The following is a 25,000-nucleotide window of genomic DNA, read 5'->3' on the forward strand; positions in this document are numbered from 1 at the left end:
TGCCGCAGCTGGTATGTCGCTGGAACCACGAATGCAACAAGGTCAAAAGGTCAGAGTTCAATCGAGCCGTTTAATCTGGCTTAATAATAATAATATTAATAATAATGCTAATAGGGAGTGTAGAAATGACAGAATTGGGTTTCGCAGGTTCTCAGGGGTTAAATGGGTAATAGTATATAATGACGTTTATTTATTTTTGATTAGAATTCATCACGTCGGGTTAAAGTTCTGGTAAATGGATCCTCTGGCAGTGATGTACTAAATGAGATCTCAATTGCTGTCAATATAAGAGAGGAATAAAACTGTGGATTTTTTTTTATATTTAAGTCAGAAAAAAGCTGGGTGTTTGTGCTCATATTCTGGAGGATTATTAAAACATTTCGTCACGTAAAGCAGCTGAAAAGTTGACTTGGAGCGCAGCCAGTTGCTCTGACATGAGGAAATGGACACGGGTTTTGATGGGGTAACGTTTAGACGGCAGTATCACAGGGACTCTGTACTTAACGATGATGACTCGGCAGTGTTCGGAGGGGGGGCGCTGAGTGTGCAGGCTTTTTGTTTTTGTCTCTCGTGCCGTCGTCGTCGCTGTAGATGACTCACAGACACTTGACCTGTTTTTGCTGAAACTGTGGTCTGACAGACGGGGAATGTACACCAGATAACCATGTCCGGGGTTTGTGGCGTAACGATCAGCAAATCTGCACGCGCTCGTTCGCCTCATCGGACACGAAAAAAAATCTCTTCCGTTTCCCGTTATGGAGCAACAACGCGCGCGAGAAATCCCCGGGATACTCGTTCATCGTTAAAGGATTTATAATCGAGTTTCTCTAAGATGATATCGTCATAGTAATTAAGGGTAATGTCATGCAATACGGTTTTGATTCTGAAGGCAACGATTCAGTTGATTCATTTGATTCATTTCATGACCACACTGAATCTGCTAAGATGGAGGGAAATTATTTATTATTATTATTTTTATTGTATTTATTTATTTATTTATTTATTTATTTATTTATTAGCAAATCAGCTGCCTCCAGTCGGACACTGTAATTATTTATTTATTTGTTTGTTTTATTTTTAGCAAGTCAGCTGCCTCCAATCAGAGACTGTCATTTTTGTACAAAATTCTAAAAGACATTGTGGCGCATTTTATCATGATATTGATATTAAACAGTTATATCGCCCAGCCCTAGCCAGTGAGGGAGTGACTGGTTGGTTGGTTTGTTTGTTTGTTTGTTTGTTTGTTTGTTTGTTTATAGTTGCTAAGTGATGACAGGAACTAACCCTTTCACAGACATTCCACGACATTAAACACAACTAAAAACAGACAAAAAGTGAGACGTGGAAAACTCTTCAGGATGTGCTGTTGTGGGGAATTATTATTATTATTATTATTGTTATTATTATTATTATTATTATTATTATTATTATTATTATTATTCAAGTTTTTTTTTCCTAATCCGGTTAAAGAGATGAAAACCGGATTGAACCGCTTCTAGATCTTTCTGATTAAATGAGCGGGATCTGGACCCGCGAGACTTTCACGCTTCATTTAAACATCCTGCTTGACTTACACCCGGACAATTGTTTATTAAGCGTTCTTTATTCCCTGTGTGTGTGTGTGTGTGTGTGTGTGTGGGTGGGGGGGGAGGTGTGTGAAGTGCACTTTAAACACTTTAAACTCATCATGCGGCACAAATCGCACAGCTCGCTCTCAAGAACGCGGACATCCCAGCAACCGCGACGGGCTTAGAAACCCGAGCGGCGAGGTGAACGTCACCGCGTGCGATGTATGCGCGCACGCCGGAGAAGTAAACGCTCACAAAGCGTCTCCTTTCAGGCTGTCAGGAGAACGTACGCGTTATTAAGCACACATTCAGGCGGGAGTGCGGTTTTATGTAAATGACGTCCCGCTCACTGCTGAGATTTAGAAGAGATTGTGTTATGAGAGATTTCGTGTAGGAAGTGTTTTTTTTTTTTTTTTTTAGTTTTGAGCTGGAGATAACTCGAGCCCACTCCAGCTGCCTCATGGTCTTTCGTATAGAATTTCTTTTTCTTGCCACGTCCCCTAAGTGTTTCTATTATCAGAGTTTCCCTACCCCAAAATCCTTGGACGAAGACCTTCGTCGCATACAGACGCGCCTCGGAAGGTGAGGTATGCGTCGCTTTCATTTCGCAGCTCTAGGATGTCCAAGTGTTTGTTAACGAGCCTGTATTTTTCCGAGTTTCACCGTAGGACGGCCCTCTACGTTTATAATCGAGCTGACTTCGATTTACATCATCATCTGAGGTCACATTCGCGAGCCTCATCGCTGTCTCTTCACGCTAACGTCGATGCTCGAATAATCGCCGAGTCACTTCTGCTCTGTTGGCTGAATCTTTTGTTATTAAAATCTGTTTATTTTTTTGAGATGTTAAGACTGTTTTAAAACTTGTGTGTGTGTGTGTGTGTGTGTGTGTGTGTGTGTGTGTGTGTGTGTAACTTTTTTTTTTCTTCTTCTCGTCATCATCAGGCCCGAAGACACGGCCGTGTACTCTCCTAAACGCTCGACCAAGGCCGAGAACAAAGACGGGCAGCCGATCGAAGAGTCGGAGATCTTAATCTCGAAAGCTCCTCAGAAGACGCGCGAGCCGTCGCTCTTCCTCGCCCTGTGCCGCACCTTCGGGCCGTACTTCCTCATCAGCTTCGTCTACAAGATCATCCACGACATCCTGATGTTCGCAGGGCCAGAAATCCTCAGGTTACTTTCCCTTTTCTTTCCACACTCGCCCAGTCTGCGCCGCACAGATGTTCGCTGTCCGTCACAGCGCGCTGTTTTCCGAGGACTCCGCGGGAAAACATCTCCTCCCCGAGCACAGCTGCGACCTTCCGGACGGGATCGATGCCGAGTTTGCTTAAGCATGCCGGAGGTTCATCGGGTTACAAACCGGCCTGGGCGTGTCTCTTATTAACTGCTCGAGTCGTCATCGTCGTCGTCGTCTTCTTCTAAAACAAACCAAATAAAGCACCGTAAACGTGCTGAGGGTCTCTGAGGGTTTCCGATTCTCCGCGACGTGGCCGTGATTATTCGCAGCCGACGTCATTACTGCGGCGTCGCCGTTTTTCCGCTGGTATTTCCGCGTACATTTGCATCCTCCGTAGGTTCTGGAGGAGGAAAAAGAAAACGCACGCGTCATCTGTCATGAAGTTATAAAAAAGGGACGGCACGCGGGAGAGCGTGTAGTTAAATAAAGTAGAATAAATAAGTAAAGTATAATCACGCCGGGGCGGTGTGATTCTGCACAACGTGAAGAGTGCCATTACCACCCCTGAAGTGTGTTTCTGTCGTTCCTCAGCCATCATTTATTCATAAACCACACTTTCTACATTAACAGTTTATAATGTTGTGGAACATTTTCTGAGAGACAAGTTCTCTGTAATCTCTTCTATTATAGCCATGATAGTCATACACTCCTCACCCATCTCTCTCTCTCTCTCTCTCTCTCTCTCTCTCCCCCTCTCTCTCCCCCTCTCTCTCTCTCTCGCGCTCTCTCTCTCTCTCACTCTCGCTCTCTCCCCCTCTCTCTCTCTCTCTCTCTCTCCCCCTCTCTCTCCCTCTCTCTCTCTCTCTCTCTCTCTCTCTCTCTCTCTCTCTCTCTCTCTCTCTCTCTCTCTCCCCCTCTCTCTCTCTCTCTCTCTCTCTCTCCCCCTCTCTCTCTCTCTCTCTCTCTCTCTCTCTCCCCCTCTCTCTCTCTCTCTCTCTCCCCCTCTCTCTCTCTCTCCCTCTCTCTCCCTCTCTCTCCCTCTCTCTCTCTCTCTCTCTCTCTCCCCCTCTCTCTCACTCTCTCTCTCTCTCTCTCTCTCTCTCTCTCTCTCTCTCTCTCTCCCTCCCTCTCTCTCTCTCTCTCTCTCTCTCTCTCGGTGCGTGTGTGTCTCCCACTCGCTCACTCTGTGTCTCTCACTCACTCTGTGTGGTTCTCTCTCGCTCTCTCTCGCTCTCATTCTGTGCGTGTGTGTCTCCCACTTGCTCACTCTGTGTCTCTCGCTCACTCTGTGTGGTTCTCTCACTCTCTCTCTCTGTCGTTCTCTCTCTCTCTCTTGCTCTGTCGTTCTCTCTCTCTCTCTCTGTCGTTCTCTCTCTCTCTCGCTCACTCTCTGTGTCTCTCGCTCTCACTGGTTCTCTCTCTCTCTCTCTCTCGCTCACTCTGTGTGGCTCTCTCACTCTCTCTCTCTCTCTCTCTCTCTCTCTCTCTGTGGTTCTCTCTCTCTCGCTCACTGTGTCTCTCGCTCACTCTGTGGTTCTCTCTCTCTCTCTCTCTCTCTCTCTCTCTCTCTCGCTCACTCTCTGTGGCTCTCTCACTCTCTCTCTCTGTGGTTCTCTCTCTCGCTCACTCTGTGTCTCTCACTCACTCTGTGGTTCTCTCTCTCTCTCTCTCTCTCTCTCTGTGTGTGTGTGTGGTGTTCTCTCTCTCTCTCTCTCTCTCTCTCTCTCTCTCTCTCTCTCTCTCTCTCTCTCTCTCTCTCTCTCTCTCTCTGTGTGTGTGTGGTTCTCTCTCTCTCTCTCTGTGTGGTTCTCTCTCTCTCGCTCACTCTGTGTGGCTCTCTCTCACTCTGTGCATGTGTCTCCCACTCGCTCACTCTGTGTCTCTCTCTCGCTCTGTGTGGTTCTCGCTCTCTCACTCTCTCTCACACTCTCTCTCTCTCACTCTCTCTCTCTCTCTCTCTCTCTCTCTCTCTCTCACACTCTCTCTCTCTCTCTCTCTCTCTCTCTCTCTCTCTCTGTGTGTGGCTCTAGTTCTCTCTCTCTGTGTGGCTCTTGTTCTGTGTCTCTTGTTCTCTCTTTCTTTCTTTCTTTCTTTCTTTCTTTCTTTCTTTCTTTCTCAAAAAAAAAAAACAGCTTCTCATTTTACCGAAAAGCTGGAAAGGGTAAACTCCTCTTTCCTGAACACTGGCCTGTGCTGGATAATTTCGCAAAGCACCGACTGTCACAAAGAGCCGAAATTCAGGACTCTTTCCATAAACGTTAAAATAAAATAATTTAAAAACCCATCACATCATCGATTGTACTTTTTTACTTTAATTAAAAAAAAAAGTGTTGTTTAGCAGTGTATTCCTAGTCTTGGTTTAAGTGGCTGTACAAGTCCCTGTGAATGCGGTGTTGCTATAGAAACGATAACGTATCGGAATGATTTAAACTAGTTTCCGAGCCGTTGCGGTGTTCTAACACAAAGATAACGATAACGACGTTTAGAGATTTGCACTCATCTGTGAACATGTGCATGAAATGCTTTGAGAGCCGTTTTCATTTATTTATTTATTTATTTATTTATTTATTTATTTATTTGCCATTGATAAGATCTTGAGAATTTCCTGATTGTTCAGAGGAATTTACTCCAGACGATCATTCCGGTTATTCAGATTATTTACCTCACGAAGCGACGTCATGACGTCGCGAAGCGGTCCACGTCCTTCCGGTCCGTTCTCGTGTCTCGACAGCTCAACAAACCCAAATCCCCGAACCTTTTTCATAAAATCCGAGGTAGTTTTCCGACCGATCCGAGTTCCTCCCGCTCTCCCCTCAGGCTGTTGATCCAGTTTGTGAAGGACTCCAGCGCCCCCTCCTGGCACGGCTACTTCTACACGGCTCTGCTGTTCGTGTGCACCTGCGTCCAGACGCTCGTCCTGCAGAGATACTTCCACGTGTGTTTCGTGTCGGGAATGAGGCTGCGTACCGCCATCGTCGGCGCCGTGTACAGGAAGGTGAGCTCAAATCCCGGCTTTTCCCGCATACCACCCAGGGGCGTCACGTAATTTTAAAGAACGGTTCTGAATTTAATTTCATGTTGTAATTGTTTATTTTTATTACGCTAATAAGCTTGAGCTGTACGCAAAGAAAAATTCAATTACTAAATGATAACCTAAGACGTGCATCACGATAATCATATAACACATTTATTTATTTATTTATTTATTTATTTATTTATTTATTTATCTGTGTGAAGATTGTACTTCAGTAATGTTGCACAGGTGTTTTAATCGTATTTGTTTTTATACATCCTGATATTTCATATTTCACACTGTAGCCTTTCTGATTGGGTGTTTGTTTGTTTGTTTGTTTGTTTGTTTGTTTGTCTGTTTTAAAGGCGCTGGTGATTACGAACGCCGCTCGCCGCACGTCTACCGTGGGAGAAATCGTGAACCTCATGTCTGTAGACGCACAGCGCTTCATGGACTTGATCACGTACATCAACATGATCTGGTCCGCGCCTCTTCAGGTCGTCCTGGCGCTGTACTTCCTGTGGCAGGTGGGAAACGGTTTCGTTTTCACTTCGGTCGGTTTAGAGCAGGAGTGGATGCTAGTTGTATCGCTTCGTTATTAATTGAATTAATGTGCGTGTGTGTGTGTGTGTGTGTGTGTGTGTGTGTGTGTTTTCTTTTCTTTTGTTTACAGAATCTGGGTCCGTCAGTGCTGGCCGGCGTTGCTGTGATGGTGCTGATGGTTCCAGTAAACGCAGTTATAGCCATGAAAACCAAAACCTACCAGGTAATAAACCTCTCCCCTCACACAGACTCACAGGTGGCTGGCTGGTTGGTGAACAGCTGGATGGATGAATAGATGGATGGATGGATGGATGGATGACGCAGAGACGGACGCATTTGTAGATGGATATATAATGAGATACGTGCCGATACCTGGCTGTATAGACAGTCGGTGGATGGATATGTAGATGTGTGAACGGATAAACGGATGGATGAGGGGATGGATGGATGGATACGCGCGTGTAGAGATGAGTGGATGGATACATGGACGGATTGATAAATGAATCGACGGGTTAGTGGACGGATACCTAAAGGAACGGACAAGTGGATGGGGAAATCATTGGCTGAGTGGATGGACTGACGAGTGGACGTATACAGGCATGAACGGATGAGTGGATGTATAAATAGATGAATGGATGGACAAGGGGACGGATGCGTGGATGGCTGAGTGGATAGAGGCATAGATAAATGGACAACTGGATGGATGCATAAATGGGTGGATGGATAAATTAGTGCATTAGTGGATGGATACACAGGCGGGTGGATGAATAAATCGATGTATTAGTGGATGAATGGACTAGTGGACATATAGGGGTACGGATGGATGAGCGGATGGATGGATGCATGTGATGCGTGGATACAAGGGGACGGATACATGGATGGACGGATATGTGGATGGATACATATTGTAACGAATCTTTGTTCTTATTTTCTTTCTGCAGGTTGCACAGATGAAGAGCAAAGACAGCAGGATAAAGCTGATGAACGAGGTTCTGAACGGCATCAAGGTGCTGAAGCTGTACGCGTGGGAGCTGGCCTTCAAGGACAAAGTGTCTCAGATCAGAGAGAGCGAACTGCGCGTGCTAAAGAAGGCCGCTTACCTCGCCGCCGTTTCCACCTTCACCTGGGTCTGCGCCCCCTTCCTGGTACGGGCCGGTGATCATGACGACGACGACGTCTAACATTTAGGATAAAACATTACAGAACACTTTAATATGATCGTTGGGCACTCATTCGAATAATTCCGAATAATTAAATCACATCACGTACTTTGCGTTTCGTCTGCTAGGTGGCGCTGTCGACGTTCGCCGTGTACGTGCTTGTGGACGAGAACAACATTCTGGACGCGCAGAAGGCCTTCGTGTCCCTTGCTCTCTTCAACATCCTGCGTTTTCCTCTCAACATGCTCCCCATGGTCATCAGCAGCATGGTGCAGGTCCGCAGGACGAAACGTCGGAACCTTATTTCCATTACGTTTACATATCGGAACAACTTGTAGCGATTATTGCCATGTTTTGTTTGTTTGTTTGTTTGTTTGTTTTATTTGAAGAATTGTCTCGGAACAAAAATGTTTATAATGAATTTTGGAGGTAATTGTAATGCTCTCGGAAATAGATATCGTGACGGCGCGGCATCGTTATCGTGAGTGTGTAGTGGGTGCCAATACTTTACGGCGAGCAGCATTTTAGATGATTGGATTTTTATTTCCTTTATCTTTATCAGATGTGAGACATTCATATCTTTTTGATTTGCCTGATTGCAGATTGAATTTACGCCGCTTTATGGATTAACATGGCAACTTATCACTGTCTGTCTCTCCCTGTCTGTCTCTCCCTGTCTGTCTCTCCCTGTCTGTCTCTCCCTGCAGGCAAGTGTCTCACTGAAACGTCTGCGTGTGTTTCTTTCCCATGAGGAACTGGAAGAGGACAGTGTCGATCGCAGAGCAGATACTGGCGGTAAGCTGCCACTTAATAATAATAATAATAATAATAATAATAATAATAATAATCTCAAGCCCTCTATAGGGTTTGTCTCTTTTCTCTGTTTTTGCTTACATGGGTCCAAGAACTTGAAACACTTCAATCTGAATCCTCAGATCTCTGAATGTGACTCTTTCTGCATACTTGACCCGACTCTTCTCGCACGTTCGAGTGTGAACTGTGACGAGACCTCGTGATCGTGTTATCACCTGCACTTGAATTCCGATCATCCAGAGTGAATCGTTCTGACCGAATCGTTAAAAGTCTCGGCGATCCGATCAGCCAAACCCGACGTTCTTGCACCGGATCCGAACGATCAGAAATGTTTTGAATCCGCGTAAGCGCGAAACCCTTGAACCAGAATCAAAAAGCAAATGCTTCGGTCAGAAACGGGGCAAGCGTTTGCATGTGAGTCAAAAGGGTGAATCGGAATCATCGCAAAAGTGTGAATCTGAACCTTCAAAAAATAAAAATAAAAACTCGAATCAGAATGGCTGCAAATGCTTGAATCGGAATAATCGCAAAACTCTCGAATCTGAATCATTACCAAAGCTTGAGTAAGAATTGCTGTAACTCTCGAATCTGAATCATTACAAAAGATTGAATAAGAATTGCCTCGTATCTGAATCTCGAATCTGAATCATTACAAAAGATTGAATAAGAATTGCCTCGTATCTGAATCTCGAATCTGAATCATTACAAAAGATTGAATAAGAATTGCCTCGTATCTGAATCTCGAATCTGAATCGTTACAAAAGCTTGAATAAGAATTGCTGTAACTCTCGAATCTGAATCATCACAAACAGACCTGAATCAGAATCTTGATTCTGAATCATTACACCGAGTTCATTCTCGTTTCTGCGTGCACGCTTAAATCTCAGCCGTCCCACACCCCCTCGAGTCTAAATCGCCCCCGTGCTCCTTCACGCCGCAACTGAATCACTCTGCGTGCTTGTTTTAAAGTGTTAATGCACGACCCATCAATGGCTGTCCTTTCATGCCTTAAAACAACCTAAAAAGCAGCCTTTCTTTCTTAATCTGATGAACGAGTTCCCACTTTCTAAATGAAATGGAGTGACTTGTAGGACGCCAAGCGCCTCGGCGTCTGCGTCGGTGGTGGTTTTGATGTCCGGCACTGAGACGACCGTTGTTCTTTTCCTCTTTCATCCAGCGCCTGAGAGTGTCCGGATCGTGGACGGAACGTTCAGCTGGTCTAAAGACGACCCTCCTGCTTTAAAGAGGTAACCGCGTATCCGTGACGTCGTTAAAACCGTTCACTTTGAAGAAAACGCATGACGCGTATAGAGATGAATCGACGTCTGTAACGAGTGTCTCACGCGGTAAACCTGCCCTGTTGTGTCATGCTGTTAAAGGTCTTTTGATACCGGCGTAGCGTAAAGGCCGCCGCCCGTCTGAGGATTTGATCGGCAAGTACACCTGCATGCTCGAGAAACGCGAAATCTCAACGGCCAGATAAATACAGCCTGGCAAATTTCCGATGCAAATGAAATGAAGTCAAATATAACGGAATTTAAAAAAAACAACAAAAAAAACGTAACCCGGTGGTTTTCAGTCCCAGGCTCGCGATCCACAGCCGAACAGATCCCGCTTGGGGGTTGAATAATTTCGATCACTGTACCGCAATTCACCGTCACGTTCATTATTTTGAGTCTAACTCTGAATGATTCCGTAATACACCCGGAGGATTAATGATGAATTACACTTCATTAAATACTCGTTTCCGATTGGCTGACGGGTGTCCGTGTACGTAGAATGAGCTCTGTTAAACCCTAGCGTTTAAAACACCGCCGTACACTGGGACCGAATTCCAACGGGTCAGATTTGCTGATTCTGAACGTATTCTATGTTTGTTTGTTTGTTTGTTTGTTTGTTTGTTTGTTTGTTTGTTTATAAATCAAGTACAGAACGCTGTGATCATCCATTCCATCACCCAAATCCCGTTTTAATTCCCCGTAACAGTTACCGTGAAGCCTGCACTCGTCAGTCTTAATGACCGCGGTCTCTCATTTTCTTTATCAGACTTTCATTTGTTTCTCATGACTGGTCCATTCAGAACGCTCTGATTATTATCAGAGGTTTTAAACCAGCGTCGGTAAATCGGATCTGTTCTAAGCGCAGTCAGAATAGATAAACGACGCAGGCTTGATGGGAAATGTTACCGAGGTCTTTTTTTTTTTTTTTTCTTTCTGCGTGTAAACCGTCATCCGAGAAGTGATTTATGCGGAAATCCGATGACGTTCGGAAAATTGTTCGAAATGTTTTCGGACAAAATGCGACGTTTGTGTGAATCGTGCTTCGTTTAATTCAGACTTTAATTCATGAATTGTGTGCATGCACGTTAATGACGCTGTTTTCTCACCACGTCATGACTGGATAGTGTTGAAATGAGTGAGCATTTCAGGAAGGGTTTAGATGTGATGGTGTTAGACAGCATGCCACACTGCGGACGGAGTTCCTCTCCGGCCCAACCTTCTCCTCTCTTTCATTTCATTTGACATTTTTTACATCCTCTTTTTTTTCTTCTTCTCAACTTCACATCTCCGCTCTCATGTTCTCTCTCTTCTCTGCTCTATTTCCTCTTTTTTCTCCCCGTTCTTTCTCTGTTCTATACATATTATTTTCTTCATTTCTCTGGCTCCGCCCCATTTTATTAATATCTCTATTTTTAACACTGTTGTCTTTGTGTCCATCTCTCTCTCTCTCTCTCTCTCTGTCCCTCTCTCTCTCTCTCTCTCTCTCTCTCTCTCTCTCTCTCTCTCTCTCTGTCTCTCTCTCTCTCTGTCCCTCTCTCTCTCTCTCACTGTCTCTCTCTCTCTCTCTCTCTCTCTCTCTCTCTGTCCCTCTCTCTCTCTCTCTCTGTCCCTCTCTCTCTCTCTCTCTCTCTCTCTCTCTCTGTCTCTCTCTCTCTCTCTCTCTCTCTCTCTCTCTCTCTGTCCCTCTCTCTCTCTCTCTGTCCCTCTCTCTCTCTCTCTCTCTCTCTGTCCCTCTCTCTCTCTCTCTCTCTCTCTCTCTCTCTCTCTCTCTCTCTGTCCCTCTCTCTCTCTCTCTCTCTCTCTCTCTCTCTCTCTGTCCCTCTCTCTCTCTCTCTCTCTCTCTGTCTCTCTCTCTCTCTGTCTCTCTCTCTCTCTGTCCCTCTCTCTCTCTGTCCCTCTCTCTCTCTCTGTCCCTCTCTCTCTCTGTCCCTCTCTCTCTCTCTCTCTCTCTCTCTCTCTCTCTCTCTCTGTCCCTCTCTCTCTCTCTCTCTCTCTCTCTCTCTGTCCCTCTCTCTCTCTCTCTCTCTCTCTCTCTCTCTGTCCCTCTCTCTCTCTCTCTCTCTCTCTCTCTCTCTCTCTCTCTCTCTCTCTGTCCCTCTCTCTCTCTCTCTCTCTCTCTCTCTCTCTGTCTCTCTCTCTCTCTGTCTCTCTCTCTCTGTCCATCTCTCTCTCTGTCCATCTCTCTCTCTGTCCCTCTCTCTCTCTGTCCCTCTCTCTCTCTCTCTCTCTCTCTCTCTCTCTCTCTCTCTCTCTCTCTCTGTCCATCTCTCTCTCTCTCTCTCTCTGTCCATCTCTCTCTCTCTCTCTCTCTGTCCATCTCTCTCTCTCTCTCTCTCTCTCTCTCTCTCTCTGTCCATCTCTCTCTCTCTCTCTCTCTCTCTCTGTCCATCTCTCTGTCCATCTCTCTCTCTCTGTCCATCTCTCTGTCCATCTCTCTCTCTCTGTCCATCTCTCTCTCTCTCTCTGTCCATCTCTCTCTCTCTCTCTCTCTCTCTCTCTCTCTGTCCATCTCTCTCTCTCTCTCTCTCTCTCTCTGTCCATCTCTCTCTCTCTCTCTCTCTCTCTCTCTCTCTCTCTCTCTGTCCATCTCTCTCTCTCTCTGTGTCTCTCTCTGTCCATCTCTCTCTCTCTCTCTCTCTCTCTCTCTCTCTCTCTCTCTCTCTCTCTCTCTCTCTCTCTCTCTGTCTGGGTCTCTCCCTATGTCTGTCTCATTAACTGTCTCTGTCTCTCTCTTTCTCCCTCTGTCTGTCTCTCTGTCTGGGTCTCTCTCTCTCGCTGTCTCTCTCTCTGGGTCTCTCTCTCTGTCTCTGTCTGGGTCTCTCTCTGTCTGTGTCTCTCTCTGTCTATCTCATTATCTGTCTCATTATTTCCCTCTCTCTCTCTCTCTCTCTCTCTCTCTCTCTCTGTCTCTGTCTCATTATTTCTCTCTCTCTCTCTCTCTCTCTCTCTCTTTCCTTGTGTATGAAGGATTAATGTGTGTATTCCTGAAGGAGCGCTCGTTGCTGTAGTAGGTCAGGTGGGTTCGGGAAAATCCTCGCTGCTCTCGGCTCTCCTGGGAGAAATGCACAAACAGGAGGGCTTCGTTTCGGTCAAGGTAAACACACCCCCACTCCCTCCCCACTCCCTCCCCACCTCCTTCCCCCTCCCTTCCCACTCCCTTCCCCCTCCCTTCCCACTCCCTTCCCACTCCCCTCCCACTCCCCCCCCACCTCCTTCCCACCCCCCCCCCCACTCCCCCCCCACTCCCTCCCCCACTCCCCCCCCACTTCCCCCCCACCTCCCTCCCTTCCCACTCCCCCCCCACCTCCTTCCCCCTCCCTTCCCACTCCCTTCCCACTCCCCTCCCACTCCCCCCCCCACCTCCTTCCCCCTCCCTTCCCACTCCCCTCCCACTCCCCCCCCACCTCCTTCCCACTCCCCCCCACTCCCTCCCTACTCCCTCCCTACTCCCTCCCAACTTCAGCTCAGTGCTTTCACACCATTTTACTTTTTTGCTATTTCATTCACTGTTCACAATTTGGTGCGATCGCCATTTCGCCAGTTCGAGTAGTTTTCCGGAAAAAATAAATAAATAAAAATGTAAAAATCCAGCAAGTTGCATCGCAAATTTTTTGATAAAAAAGCCACAGCAAAAATCAGGCACTTTTGGCCGCAACAGTCGCAAAAAAAACCTCCACGGAGTCCCGATGTAGATCGTGCGTAGCGTCCGCCGCACACGTCCCTGTGTGAGTATCGTTACCATGGAAATTATAACGCATTAGAACGAGTGCATGAGCATCAGAGCTCCTGAGATCCTCAGCAGCGCCGTGGTGTGTACATTTATATTAACGTTGATTTATGAACACATGGCTAAAAAAAAAAAGAAAGAAAGAAAGAACAGCCGGTATAAGTGTGATTGAGATGTGTGAGGGTTAATGCAGCAGAGAGGAGATGTGTGAGGGTTAATATGTGTTGGTCAGGGTTCGGTGGCGTACGTGCCCCAGCAGGCGTGGATCCAGAACGCCACGCTGAGGGAGAACATCGTGTTCGGGCAGCAGACGAAGGAAAGCTACTATCGGAGAGTGCTGGAGGCCTGCGCTCTCCTCCCAGACCTGGAGATCCTTCCCGGAGGAGACGACACCGAGATCGGAGAGAAGGTACGCTCACAGACACCTCCACAATCCTGTCCTGCTTTCTATCAGATTAGAGCTGGGGGTGCGTTTAAGTATACTGGTTTGTTTTGTTTGTTTGTTTGTTTGTTTGTTTGTATTAAAAAATTAAATTAAAAAAAATCTTCTGAGCTTTCCAAACTTAATTCTAGTTGTTTTTTTTCCATTTGCGACTTTTTTTTTTTTTTTTTTGCCCCCCCCCCAATTCGATCCGGCATTTGTGTCTAAGTGTGTCTAAGTGTGTCTAAGTGTGTCTAAGTGTGTCTAAGTGTGTCTAAGTGTGTCTAAGTGTGTCTAAGTGTGTCTAAGTGTGTCTAAGTGTGTCTAAGTGTGTCTAAGTGTGTCTAAGTGTGTGTGTCTGTCTGTGTGTAGGGAGTGAATTTATCTGGAGGTCAGAAGCAGCGCGTCAGCTTGGCCCGAGCGGTGTACTGCGGGTGCGCGGTGTATCTGCTGGATGATCCGCTGTCGGCCGTCGACGCTCACGTGGGGAAACACATATTCGAGAAGGTCATCGGCCCTCAGGGTCTGCTACAGGGACACGTGAGTTTCTTCTCCATGAACTTCTTCATTTAACCACCACACATTCACTCGGCTTGCCCTAGATCTAAATCTCTTAGGGAACTATCTTCTCTTCTCTCCTCTCCTCTCCTCTCCTCTCCTCCCGTCTCTCCTCTCCTCCCGTCTCTTCTCTTCTCCTCCCCTCTGTTCTCTCCTCTCCTCCTCCCGTCTCTTCTCTCCTCCCGTCTCTCCTCTCCTCTGTTCTCTTCTCTCCTCCCCTCTGTTCTCTCCTCTCCTCCTCCCGTCTCTTCTCTCCTCCCGTCTCTTCTCTTCTCCTCCCCTCTGTTCTCTCCTCTCCTCCTCCCGTCTCTTCTCTCCTCCCGTCTCTTCTCTTCTCTCCTCCTCCCGTCTCTTCTCTCCTCCCGTCTCTTCTCTTCTCTCCTCCCGTCTCTTCTCTTCTCTCTTCTCTCCTCCCCTCTGTTCTCTTCTCCTCCCCTCTGTTCTCTTCTCTCCTCTCCTCCTCCCGTCTCTTCTCTCCTCCCGTCTCTTCTCTTCTCTCCTCCCGTCTCTTCTCTTCTCTCTTCTCTCCTCCCGTCTCTTCTCTTCTCCTCCCCTCTGTTCTCTCCTCTCCTCCTCCCGTCTCTTCTCTCCTCCCGTCTCTTCTCTTCTCTCCTCCTCCCGTCTCTTCTCTCCTCCCGTCTCTTCTCTTCTCTCCTCCCGTCTCTTCTCTTCTCTCTTCTCTCCTCCCCTCTGTTCTCTTCTCCTCCCCTCTGTTCTCTTCTCTCCTCTCCTCCTCCCGTCTCTTCTCTCCTCCCGTCTCTTCTCTTCTCTCCTCCCGTCTCTTCTCTTCTCTCTTCTCTCCTCCCGTCTCTTCTCTTCTCTCCTCCCCTCTGTTCTCTTCTCCTCCCCTCTGTTCTCTTCTCCTCCCCTCTGTTCTCTTCTCTCCTCTCCTCCTCCCGTCTCTTCTCTCCTCCGCTCTGTTCTCTTCTCCTCCGCTCTGTTCTCTTCCCCTCTCCTCCCCTCTCTTCTCTTCTCTCCTCTCCTCCCCTCTGTTCTCTTCTCTTCTCTCCTCCCCTCTCTTCTCTTCTCTCCTCCTCCCGTCTCTCTTCTCTCCTCCCCTCTCTTCTCCTCGGATCTCCTCTCTTCCCTTACCTCTTACCTGCTTTAAGAATAAAATAAAATAAGGGAGAGTGTAAATTTAGTGTATAATCAAACACAACCTCTCTATAAAGTCAGTAACGTGGAAATGAGGTCTTTAGCAGAAACTAACGGAACAAACACTACAGCGAGAGCGCCACAGGATGCAGGACAAACAGTAAACAAAATACAAATATTTATAGGATTAGTGCAACTTTTTTTTTTTTTTTTTTTTTTTTTTTTTTTTTTTTTTGTGTAATGTCAAATTTATGGGGCGTCACTCGTGCTTTAGCCTCTCACCCTCGCACGCTGCGTACTGTCGAGTGACCAGGCGGTGTGTTCCTCTCAGACGCGTGTGCTGGTGACCCACGGGCTCAGCTTCCTGCCGCAGGTCGACCTCATCCTGGTGATGGAGGACGGACAGATCAGGGAAGCGGGCTCGTACACGGAGCTGCTCGGCCGAAACGCCGCCTTCGCCGAATTCCTGCGCTCTCACACCAACACCGAGCAGGAAGAGGAGAGCGAGGGGGTCGGAGGTAAGGTCAGGCTCAGGGTCACGACCTTGACGTGTTTCGCTTTTCATCTCGTCTTTCTTTTCATGTCTGGTCTGAAATCGGTGTAGGCCGAGTGTGTGTTGTGGCTTTGTACATGAACACTGAGACTTTATTGTTGGCGGAACAGAGGATGTTGACGGGGAACTCTCTCTCTGTGTGTGTGTGTGTGTGTGTGTGTGTGTGTGTGTGTGTGTGTGTGTGACTTTTTATCCCTTCTTTAATACTCCCACTAAACAAAACTTCTATTCAGATTAAATTTATTTCTGTGTTTTTGTTGTTAATGCAGTATTTATTTTATTTTATTTATTTATTTATTTAACCTCTTGTTCATCCATTTCCTCACGTGTGTTTTGTGTCCTTTCTTTTTTCTTTTCTTTTCTTTTTTTTTTTTTTTTTGTCCCCCTCATCACGCTGTTCAGAGGAGGGAAGTGCGCAGGAAGAGCAGAATGAGAAATCTGAAGGTCGGAGGGTCTCGTCGTTTCTGTTCGGTTACGCAAGGCGTATCCAAGCCGCACGGGTTTTCACGTCGCGTGGCGTTTCTGGGGTTTTGTTTCTCTTCCCCCACGTTAGCGTGTCCTCGGGACCATTTCCCCCACGTTAACTGGACGAGCTCCATGTGTGCAAGCTGTATCTGTATCTGTATCTATAAGCCTTCAGCTCATTTAACCGGTCTTAAATATCCTCCACTAGAGGACGCTCCCAGCTCCAGGGTTTTGGCGCTCTGCCTGATTACACACGGAGAAAATAGTAAACCTTGGACTGAAAAGTAGGACGTGTGATGATTTAATCAATACGACTGCCGTAATGGTTGGCGACTTGCTGCGGGGTAAGATGGATAGAACGCTTCAGGTATGCCGTTATGGGGGAAATGATCACCTAGGAGGCGGTGTGACGAAGCAGAGTTACAGTCACCGCCCCGAAGTTCATCATCATCCGTCACCTTCATGTCTCAGTGCTTCTATTTCTCCTTTCATACACCACAGCGATTTGCCAACGATCACGTCTGTTTGTTTATTTATTTATTTATTTATTTATTTATTTATTTATTTATTTATTTACACGTCGTTACGTTTCAAAGTCCGCGAAACAAGTTTGTTGCTCCCACCTCGTGCGTCCGTAATAAGTCTAGACGCCCGTTCTCTGAGCAGGAGGTTTGAGTGCTGACGCCGGAGACTCCTCCCATAAACGTCTGACGTGCTCCAAAGCCCCCCATCACATCGAGACCTTTCTATTGTTCATTACCGGTCTCATTACCAGCCTTCGCCGTCGGCGCGCCCGGCGGAGCTGCTGGAAAAACGAATCCGCACCTCCTGTCCAATCCGATTTGAGAATGGTGGTCGACGGATTTCGGAGTCCGTACCCGCACACGTGGAATCCAGATCACGGATTCGAAGTTCTCCGATTTAAAAACGCGCAGCTTGTTTGTCGCGGCGGAGCCGTGATGATGATGATGATAAACGATGACTGCGTGGTTTGGGTTGTGTTTAAGGATTTGTAGCGCATGTCAATCGCAAATCAATTTTTTTTGGGGGTGTTTTTATTTTTATTTATTTATTTATTTTTTTTCTTTTCCTCTCCCGTGTAATCGATTCACCGTTTCGATGTCTCGTCCAGATACGGCTGCACAGAAAACGCTGGAAAACGGAGGGCCGGCGGCTCTGCTGAGGTGAGACGATGGTGTACAGAACAGGGTTTCGCTTATTAGATGCATTTGTTCGTTCATTTAATGCCTGGAATTTCATTTGCGACTTTTATAAATGAACTTTCTTGCTTTTTATTATATTTTAATTGCGTGTGCGTCTACAGACAGAGCCAGGTTTCCTTAAACGCTGCAGGAGCAGTGAAGCAGAAAACGGAGAGCAATGACGTCAAAGAGCAGAAAACCAAATCTACAGACGCGGCCAAACTGACTGAGGCAGATAAAGCCAAGACGGGCAGAGTGAGTCAGAGCTTATAAATAAATAAATAAATGAATGAATGAATGAATGAACGAACTGCTCGTGATGTGACGCAGAATTTTTAACCGTGTATGCTGTACATACATTTATTGACGTATTTATTTATTTTGTGCGTCGCAGGTGAAGCTCGCCGTGTTCTGGGAGTACATGAAAGCCATCGGAGTGTGTCTGTCCGTCTTCAGCATCCTCCTTTTCCTCGCTCATCACGTAGCATCTCTGGGGTCCAATTACTGGCTCAGCTTATGGACGGACGATCCGGTCATTAACGGGACTCAGCCCAACAGAGACATGCGGCTGGGAGTGTACGGAGCTCTGGGAATCTCGCAAGGTTAAAAAATAAGTCGTGTTTAAATCATCATGTGGGTTTTTTTTTTTTTTTTGTTTTTTTTTTTTTTTTTGTTTTTTTTTTAAAGGGACAGTTCGGCTGTACGCGGTTCCTCGTTTACCGTAAACGTAGTCGGTCAGGACACACTCGACGTCTGACGTTTTCGTCTTAGCCACATTAGACGCGCATGTGTCGCGGGGCATCGCGATACGATTTAGATCGGATATTTGATGGTTCAGAATCTGACGATACGATTTCGAGTCCATATCGGACAATACCATTCTTTATTATTTATTTTTAAAATTTTTTTCACATTTTAGAATAATAATAATAATAATAATAATAATAATAATAATAATAATAATAATAATACATCTTCAGATCAAAAGGTTTTTAAGATGGTGAGAAACATTTCACTCGAGCGTCCACAAACTTTTGACCAGAGTGGGATTTAATGAGTATAAATGTACACCCTGATATGTCAAGAATTCCGTCGTGTTGACTCTCTCTCCGCTTCGCTCCCAGGCATCGCCGTGTTCTGTTACTCCATCTCCGTGTCTGTCGGTGGGATCCTGGCGTCTCGCTACCTCCACGAGACCATGCTGTATAACGTCCTGCGCTCGCCCATGTCGTTTTTCGAGCGCACCCCCAGCGGGAACCTGGTCAACCGCTTCTCCAAGGAGACGGACACCATCGACTCGGTGATCCCCAGCATCATCAAGATGTTCATGGGCTCCCTGTTTAACGTGCTGGGATCCTGCGCCGTCATCCTCATCGCCACTCCACTCGTAGCCATCATCATCCTTCCTCTGGGGCTCTTCTACTTCTTCGTGCAGGTGCGACACTGACGTTTAAACCGTACGTAGCCATGTGTACGGTCGTCACGGATAACCGTGATCTTAACCGTTTCCTCCTCTTGGTGTGTATTGTAGCGCTTCTACGTGGCCTCGTCTCGGCAGCTGAAGCGTCTGGAGTCAGTGAGCCGCTCTCCGGTGTACACTCACTTCAGCGAGACCCTGCTGGGTACGAGCGTGATCCGCGCCTTCGGAGTGCAGAAGCGCTTCATCGGAGAGAGCGACAGACGAGTGGATCACAACCAGAAAGCGTACTTCCCTAGCATCGTGGCTAACAGGTCTCCACACACACACACACACACACACACACACACACACACTATCAGCATCTGAATTAGAAACTGATTCGGAATCTAAAACAATTTTTTTTAGTTGATTCTGATTCAAATTAATGTGTTATGTATATTATAGTCACGTTACAAATACAGTATTTGGAATTATTATTATTATTATTATTATTATTATTATTATTATTATTATTATTATTATTATTATGATGTTCCCTTTTTCCACTCATGCAGCTGTAAACTATTTTGTCCAAATTTAATTGTTAACTTGTTTGTTTGTTTATTTATTTATTTATTTATTTATTTATTTATTTTGTGATGCACTATATGACCAAAAGTATATGGACACCATTACACCCCCTATGTACCCATTCCAAAACCATGGTCAATAATAATCAGCTCCAGTCTTCTGGGAAAGACTTATCTGCCAGATTATAACCGAGCGTGGCTGTGGGGATTTGTGTTCATTCAGCTACAAGAGCGTTAGTGAGGATGAAGCCAGGGGCTGATGTTTGGTGAGGAGGCTCCGGTTCCAGTTCATCCCAGATTGGGGCACCGTCATGCTGGAGCAGGTTTGGGCCTGTTCGTTCCAGTGAAGGGGAAACTGTAACGCTACGGCGTACAAGTACATCCTATATAGTTGCGTGCTTCAGACTTTGCGGCATCGGTTTGGGGAAGAACCACGTACTGTATGATCAGGTGTGATGGTCAGGTGTCCGCATACTTTTGGTCTGAAGGTGTGAGTGGTTACTAATAGGATTGGAACACTTTTGATGAATAAAATACCATGTAGAAGGTGTGTGTCAGACTAATCGTGTGTGTGTGTGTGTGTGTGTGTGTGTGTGTGTGTGTGTGTGTGTGTGTGTAGGTGGTTAGCAGTGAGGCTCGAGTTTGTGGGGAACTGCATTGTGATGTTTGCTGCATTGTTTGCTGTGATGGCCAGAGACAGTCTGAGTCCAGGCATCATGGGACTTTCCATCTCCTACGCCCTGCAGGTCTTACAGCTTATACATACTCGCTCACACACACACACATGCGCACAAAAATATAATATACAAATACAGAAATGTCGATCTGAGAAGACTCTAATCAGATAATTAGCTCAAAACACCTGCGAAGGTTTCCTGAGGCTTCAATCTCTCGGTCTGGATCAGTACACGACCACAATCACGGGGAAGATGAAACTCAATTTTGGATTTCATTTGGAAATCAAGGTTCCAGAGTCTGGAGGACGAGTGGTGAGGAACGGAATCCAAGCTGCTTGAAGTCCAGTGTGACGTTTCCACAGTCGGTGATGATTCGGGTTGCCAGGTCATCTGCTGGTGTCGGTCCAGTGTGTTTTCTCGAGTCGAGAGTCGATGCAGCGTCTACCAGGAGATTTTAGATCACTTCATGCTTCCATCTGCTGACGAGCTTCATGGAGACGCTGATTTCCTTTTCCAGCAGGACTCGGCACTTGTCCACAGCGCCAAAACTTCTAGTAACTGCTTTACTGACCGTGGTGTTACTGTGCTCGATCGTCCAGCCGACTCGCCTGACCCGAACCCCACAGAGAATCTACGAGAGACACCGGACCCGACGACACAGACGAGCTGAAGACCGCTATCAAAGCGACCCGGGCTTCAGAACACCTCAGCAGCGCCACACGCTGATCGCCTCCACGCCACGCCGCACTGACGCAGTCATTCCTGCGAAAGGATTTAAAGCCCCGACCGAGTATCGGCGCATAAATTAACACACTGTTCAAAAGGTCGACATTTCTGTATTATAAACGTCAGCGTGCTCTCCTAATGGTCTCGGTCATTACGGTTCCTGCGTGCAGGTCACTGCGTCTCTTAACTGGTTGGTGAGAATGTCGTCGGAGTTGGAGACCAACATCGTAGCCGTAGAAAAAGTGAAGGAGTACGAAGAAACGGAGAAAGAGGTACGATTATTATTATTATTATTATTATTATTATTATTATTATTATTATTATTATTATTATTATTATTATTATTCTTTAGTGGTTTGTCGTGTGTGATGATGCAGTGCTGTGTTTTCCTCAGGCGGAGTGGAGACTGGAGAAAAGCTCCGTTCCTGCCGGATGGCCCACCAGCGGCCACATCGAGATCCGGAATTTTGGCCTGAGGTACCGACAGGACCTGGAACTGGCCGTCCGTGACATCGACGTGACCATCGAGGGAGGAGAGAAGGTGGGCTCCGTCCCAAACGCTGCAATTAACTCGTTTTACCGTTAATACTAACTGAGAAACACACTACAGTAATGATGATAAAAGCGTATTTAAATCTAGGTGGGAATCGTGGGCCGGACCGGAGCAGGGAAGTCGTCTCTAACCCTCGGATTGTTCCGGATCATCGAGGCGGCTCAGGGAGAGATCTCTATTGATGGAGTGAACATCGCTGAGCTTGGCCTTCATGAACTGCGCTCTCGCATCACTATCATCCCACAGGTACACACACACACACACACACACACACACACACACACACACACACACACACATTCCCTTCCCTTCAAATTTGCGCTGTTTCTATTCACACACTGTTTTATTTAAGATTAAAACAATCTAGCGTGCTGCGTATGAGGTGATCCTCATCCGTGTGTGTGTGTGTTTTGTCCTGAGCAGGACCCGGTTCTGTTCTCCGGGTCTCTGCGCATGAACCTGGACCCGTTCGACGGTTACTCTGATGATGAGGTGTGGAAAGCTCTGGAACTCGCTCATCTCAAAACCTTCGTGTCGGGACTTCAGGAGAAACTGAACCACGAGTGTTCCGAGGGAGGAGAGAACCTCAGGTACGATGATCGACATGTTGCTGTGTTACTGATGACTGTAAGCTTTATTCTGGTACACACTCGTGTGTATGCTGTGTTTGTAAACTGAGACCTGAATCGAACACGACACTTTATTAGAGTTCTAGTGTCCTTATGTCTAATGGACTAATTAAACACACTGTGTGTGTGTGTGTGTGTGTGTGTGTGTGTGTGTGTGACAGTCTGGGTCAGAGGCAGCTGGTGTGTTTGGCTCGAGCTCTCCTCAGGAAGACGAAGATTTTGGTTCTGGATGAAGCCACAGCAGCCGTGGACGTGGAGACGGACGAACTGATCCAGTCCACCATCCGCACACAGTTCGAGGAGTGTACAGTGCTGACCATCGCTCACCGCCTCAACACCATCATGGACTATACACGGTACACACACACACACACACACACACACACACACACACACACACACACACACACACACACACACACACACACACACACACACAAAAACACAAAAACACACACACAAAAAAAAACGCTCTCATTTGATCTGTTCTGTGTCTACAGGGTGCTGGTTCTAGATAAAGGCCAGCTGGTGGAGTTTGATTCTCCATCCAGTCTCATCGCAAAGAGAGGGATCTTCTACAGGATGGCCAAAGATTCGGGTTTGGTCTGATTTTTATACAGAAAAGAAAAAAGAAGCAGTAGTCTTTCTGGCATGATCACTCCGGAATCCACAAGCTAGAACACAACAGTTACTCCAGAAACCACAGCCTAGACCACGACAGTCACTCCCGAATCCACGGTCTAGACCACGACAGTCACTCCAGAAACCACGGTCTAGACCACTACAGTCAGTCCAGAACACAACAGTCACTCCAGAAACCACGGCCTAGACCACGACAGTCACTCCAGAACACAACAGTCACTCCAGAAACCACAGCCTAGACCACGACAGGCATTCCGGAATCCACAGCCTAGACCACGACAGTCACTCCAGAAACCACGGTCTAGACCACGACAGTCACTCCAGAAACCACAGCCTAGACTACGACAGTCACTCCAGAACACAACAGTCACTCCAGAAACCACAGCCTAGACCACGACAGTCACTCCAGAAACCACGGTCTAGACCACGACAGTCACTCCAGAAGAAACCACGGTCTAGACCACGACAGTCACTCCCGAATCCACGGTCTAGACCACGACAGTCACTCCCGAATCCACGGCCTAGACCACGACAGTCACTCCCGAATCCACGGTCTAGACCACGACAGTCACTCCCGAATCCACGGTCTAGACCACGACAGTCACTCCCGAATCCACGGTCTAGACCACGACAGTCACTCCCGAATCCACGGTCTAGACCACGACAGTCACTCCCGAATCCACGGTCTAGACCACGACAGTCACTCCCGAATCCACGGCCTAGACCACGACAGTCACTCCCGAATCCACGGCCTAGACCACGACAGTCACTCCCGAATCCACGGCCTAGACCACGACAGTCACTCCGGAAACCACGGCCTAGACCACGACAGTCACTCCGGAAACCACGGCCTAGACCACGACAGTCACTCCCGAATCCACCGTCTAGACCACGACAGTCACTCCGGAAACCACGGCCTAGACCACGACAGTCACTCCGGAAACCACGGCCTAGACCACGACAGTCACTCCGGAAACCACGGCCTAGACCACGACAGTCACTCCGGAAACCACGGCCTAGACCACGACAGTCACTCCCGAATCCACGGCCTAGACCACGACAGTCACTCCCGAATCCACCGTCTAGACCACGGCCTAGACCACGACAGTCACTCCCGAATCCACCGTCTAGACCACGACAGTCACTCCCGAATCCACCGTCTAGACCACGACAGGCATTCCGGAATCCACCGTCTAGACCACGACAGTCACTCCCGAATCCACCGTCTAGACCACGACAGGCATTCCGGAATCCACCGTCTAGACCACGACAGTCACTCCCGAATCCACCGTCTAGACCACGACAGGCATTCCAGAAACCACGGTCTAGACCATGACAGGCATTCCGGAATCCACCGTCTAGACCATGACAGGCATTCCGGAATCCACCGTCTAGACCACGACAGTCACTCCGGAATGTCATCGTCCATTCTAGAACACCGCTCTCACTCCGGAATTAACCGTCCATCGTAGAACACAGCTTTTGCTTCTGGAATCCACCGACTGTTCTAGAACCCAGCCGTCACTCCGTAATCCAGACTTGGAACACCGCTCTCATGCCAGAATTAACCGTCCTTCCTAGGACACGGTTGTGGGCGGAGCCTGTGGACAGATGATCTTTAACGAGCACTTTCTTCTCCTGCTGCTGGACGAGCTGATACTGTAGTTTATCGCCATTGGTTAAGAGAAAAGCTCGACTTTTGCGCACCAAAAACGTTGTTATATTTAATGAGATTTTATTTTTTAAGTGGGAAAAAAAGAAAAAAAAGAGAGAAGTTTAGTTTAGTTTATAAATCACCGTTTCTGGACGTTTCTGTTCTCCGCTGGCGTGTCAGGGTCTTTAAAGCGAGATGTATTAAAGGCTTTTAGTACAGTCCGATCAAGCCTTGGAACAAAACAAGGCCTTCTCTCAGTCCAGTGACATGTGGGCTGGAATCCCTGAATAACACACACACACACACACACACACACACACACACACACACACACACACACACACACACACACTTTGGAGCAGGTAAAGCAGTCGAAGCCTCCATTATTTAAAAAATAAATCTGACCTTTTTGGAGAAAACTACAAAAAGACAGGAAATGATCCGTGGTGTGTTCCATTACAGCCGCGTTCACACCAGCGAGCTCGGTTTTTATTTTAAATCCGTAACGTTAATGCAATAACGCGACGATCCAGATTTATTCTTTTCCTCAGAGCG

At 47.1% G+C, this 25,000-nt stretch overlaps 1 protein-coding gene across 1 annotated transcript in view; it reads left to right on the top strand.

The window, feature by feature from the left end:
- The window catches only part of abcc1 (ATP-binding cassette, sub-family C (CFTR/MRP), member 1), a 34,548-nt gene that overhangs the window by 7,530 nt on the left and 2,018 nt on the right, over positions 1-25,000 (top strand). The window contains exons 7-31 of the mRNA XM_053677886.1: positions 1-49; positions 2,514-2,741; positions 5,563-5,740; positions 6,124-6,285; positions 6,432-6,524; positions 7,243-7,446; positions 7,590-7,736; positions 8,169-8,256; positions 9,452-9,521; positions 12,522-12,648; positions 13,514-13,690; positions 14,075-14,242; positions 15,687-15,873; positions 17,506-17,557; positions 17,698-17,830; positions 17,970-18,177; positions 18,700-19,010; positions 19,107-19,306; positions 20,184-20,310; positions 21,138-21,239; positions 21,362-21,508; positions 21,608-21,766; positions 21,944-22,110; positions 22,311-22,505; positions 22,650-25,000. The exon at positions 1-49 is cut by the window's left edge and continues 83 nt beyond it; the exon at positions 22,650-25,000 is cut by the window's right edge and continues 2,018 nt beyond it. Coding sequence (XP_053533861.1) covers positions 1-49; positions 2,514-2,741; positions 5,563-5,740; positions 6,124-6,285; positions 6,432-6,524; positions 7,243-7,446; positions 7,590-7,736; positions 8,169-8,256; positions 9,452-9,521; positions 12,522-12,648; positions 13,514-13,690; positions 14,075-14,242; positions 15,687-15,873; positions 17,506-17,557; positions 17,698-17,830; positions 17,970-18,177; positions 18,700-19,010; positions 19,107-19,306; positions 20,184-20,310; positions 21,138-21,239; positions 21,362-21,508; positions 21,608-21,766; positions 21,944-22,110; positions 22,311-22,505; positions 22,650-22,758 — 3,788 coding nt within the window. The 3' untranslated portion in view covers positions 22,759-25,000. The remainder of the gene's footprint in view (positions 50-2,513; positions 2,742-5,562; positions 5,741-6,123; positions 6,286-6,431; positions 6,525-7,242; positions 7,447-7,589; positions 7,737-8,168; positions 8,257-9,451; positions 9,522-12,521; positions 12,649-13,513; positions 13,691-14,074; positions 14,243-15,686; positions 15,874-17,505; positions 17,558-17,697; positions 17,831-17,969; positions 18,178-18,699; positions 19,011-19,106; positions 19,307-20,183; positions 20,311-21,137; positions 21,240-21,361; positions 21,509-21,607; positions 21,767-21,943; positions 22,111-22,310; positions 22,506-22,649) is intronic.

The sequence above is a fragment of the Ictalurus punctatus genome, chromosome 2, assembly GCF_001660625.3.
Source record: "Ictalurus punctatus breed USDA103 chromosome 2, Coco_2.0, whole genome shotgun sequence".
NCBI classification, from domain to species: domain Eukaryota; kingdom Metazoa; phylum Chordata; class Actinopteri; order Siluriformes; family Ictaluridae; genus Ictalurus; species Ictalurus punctatus.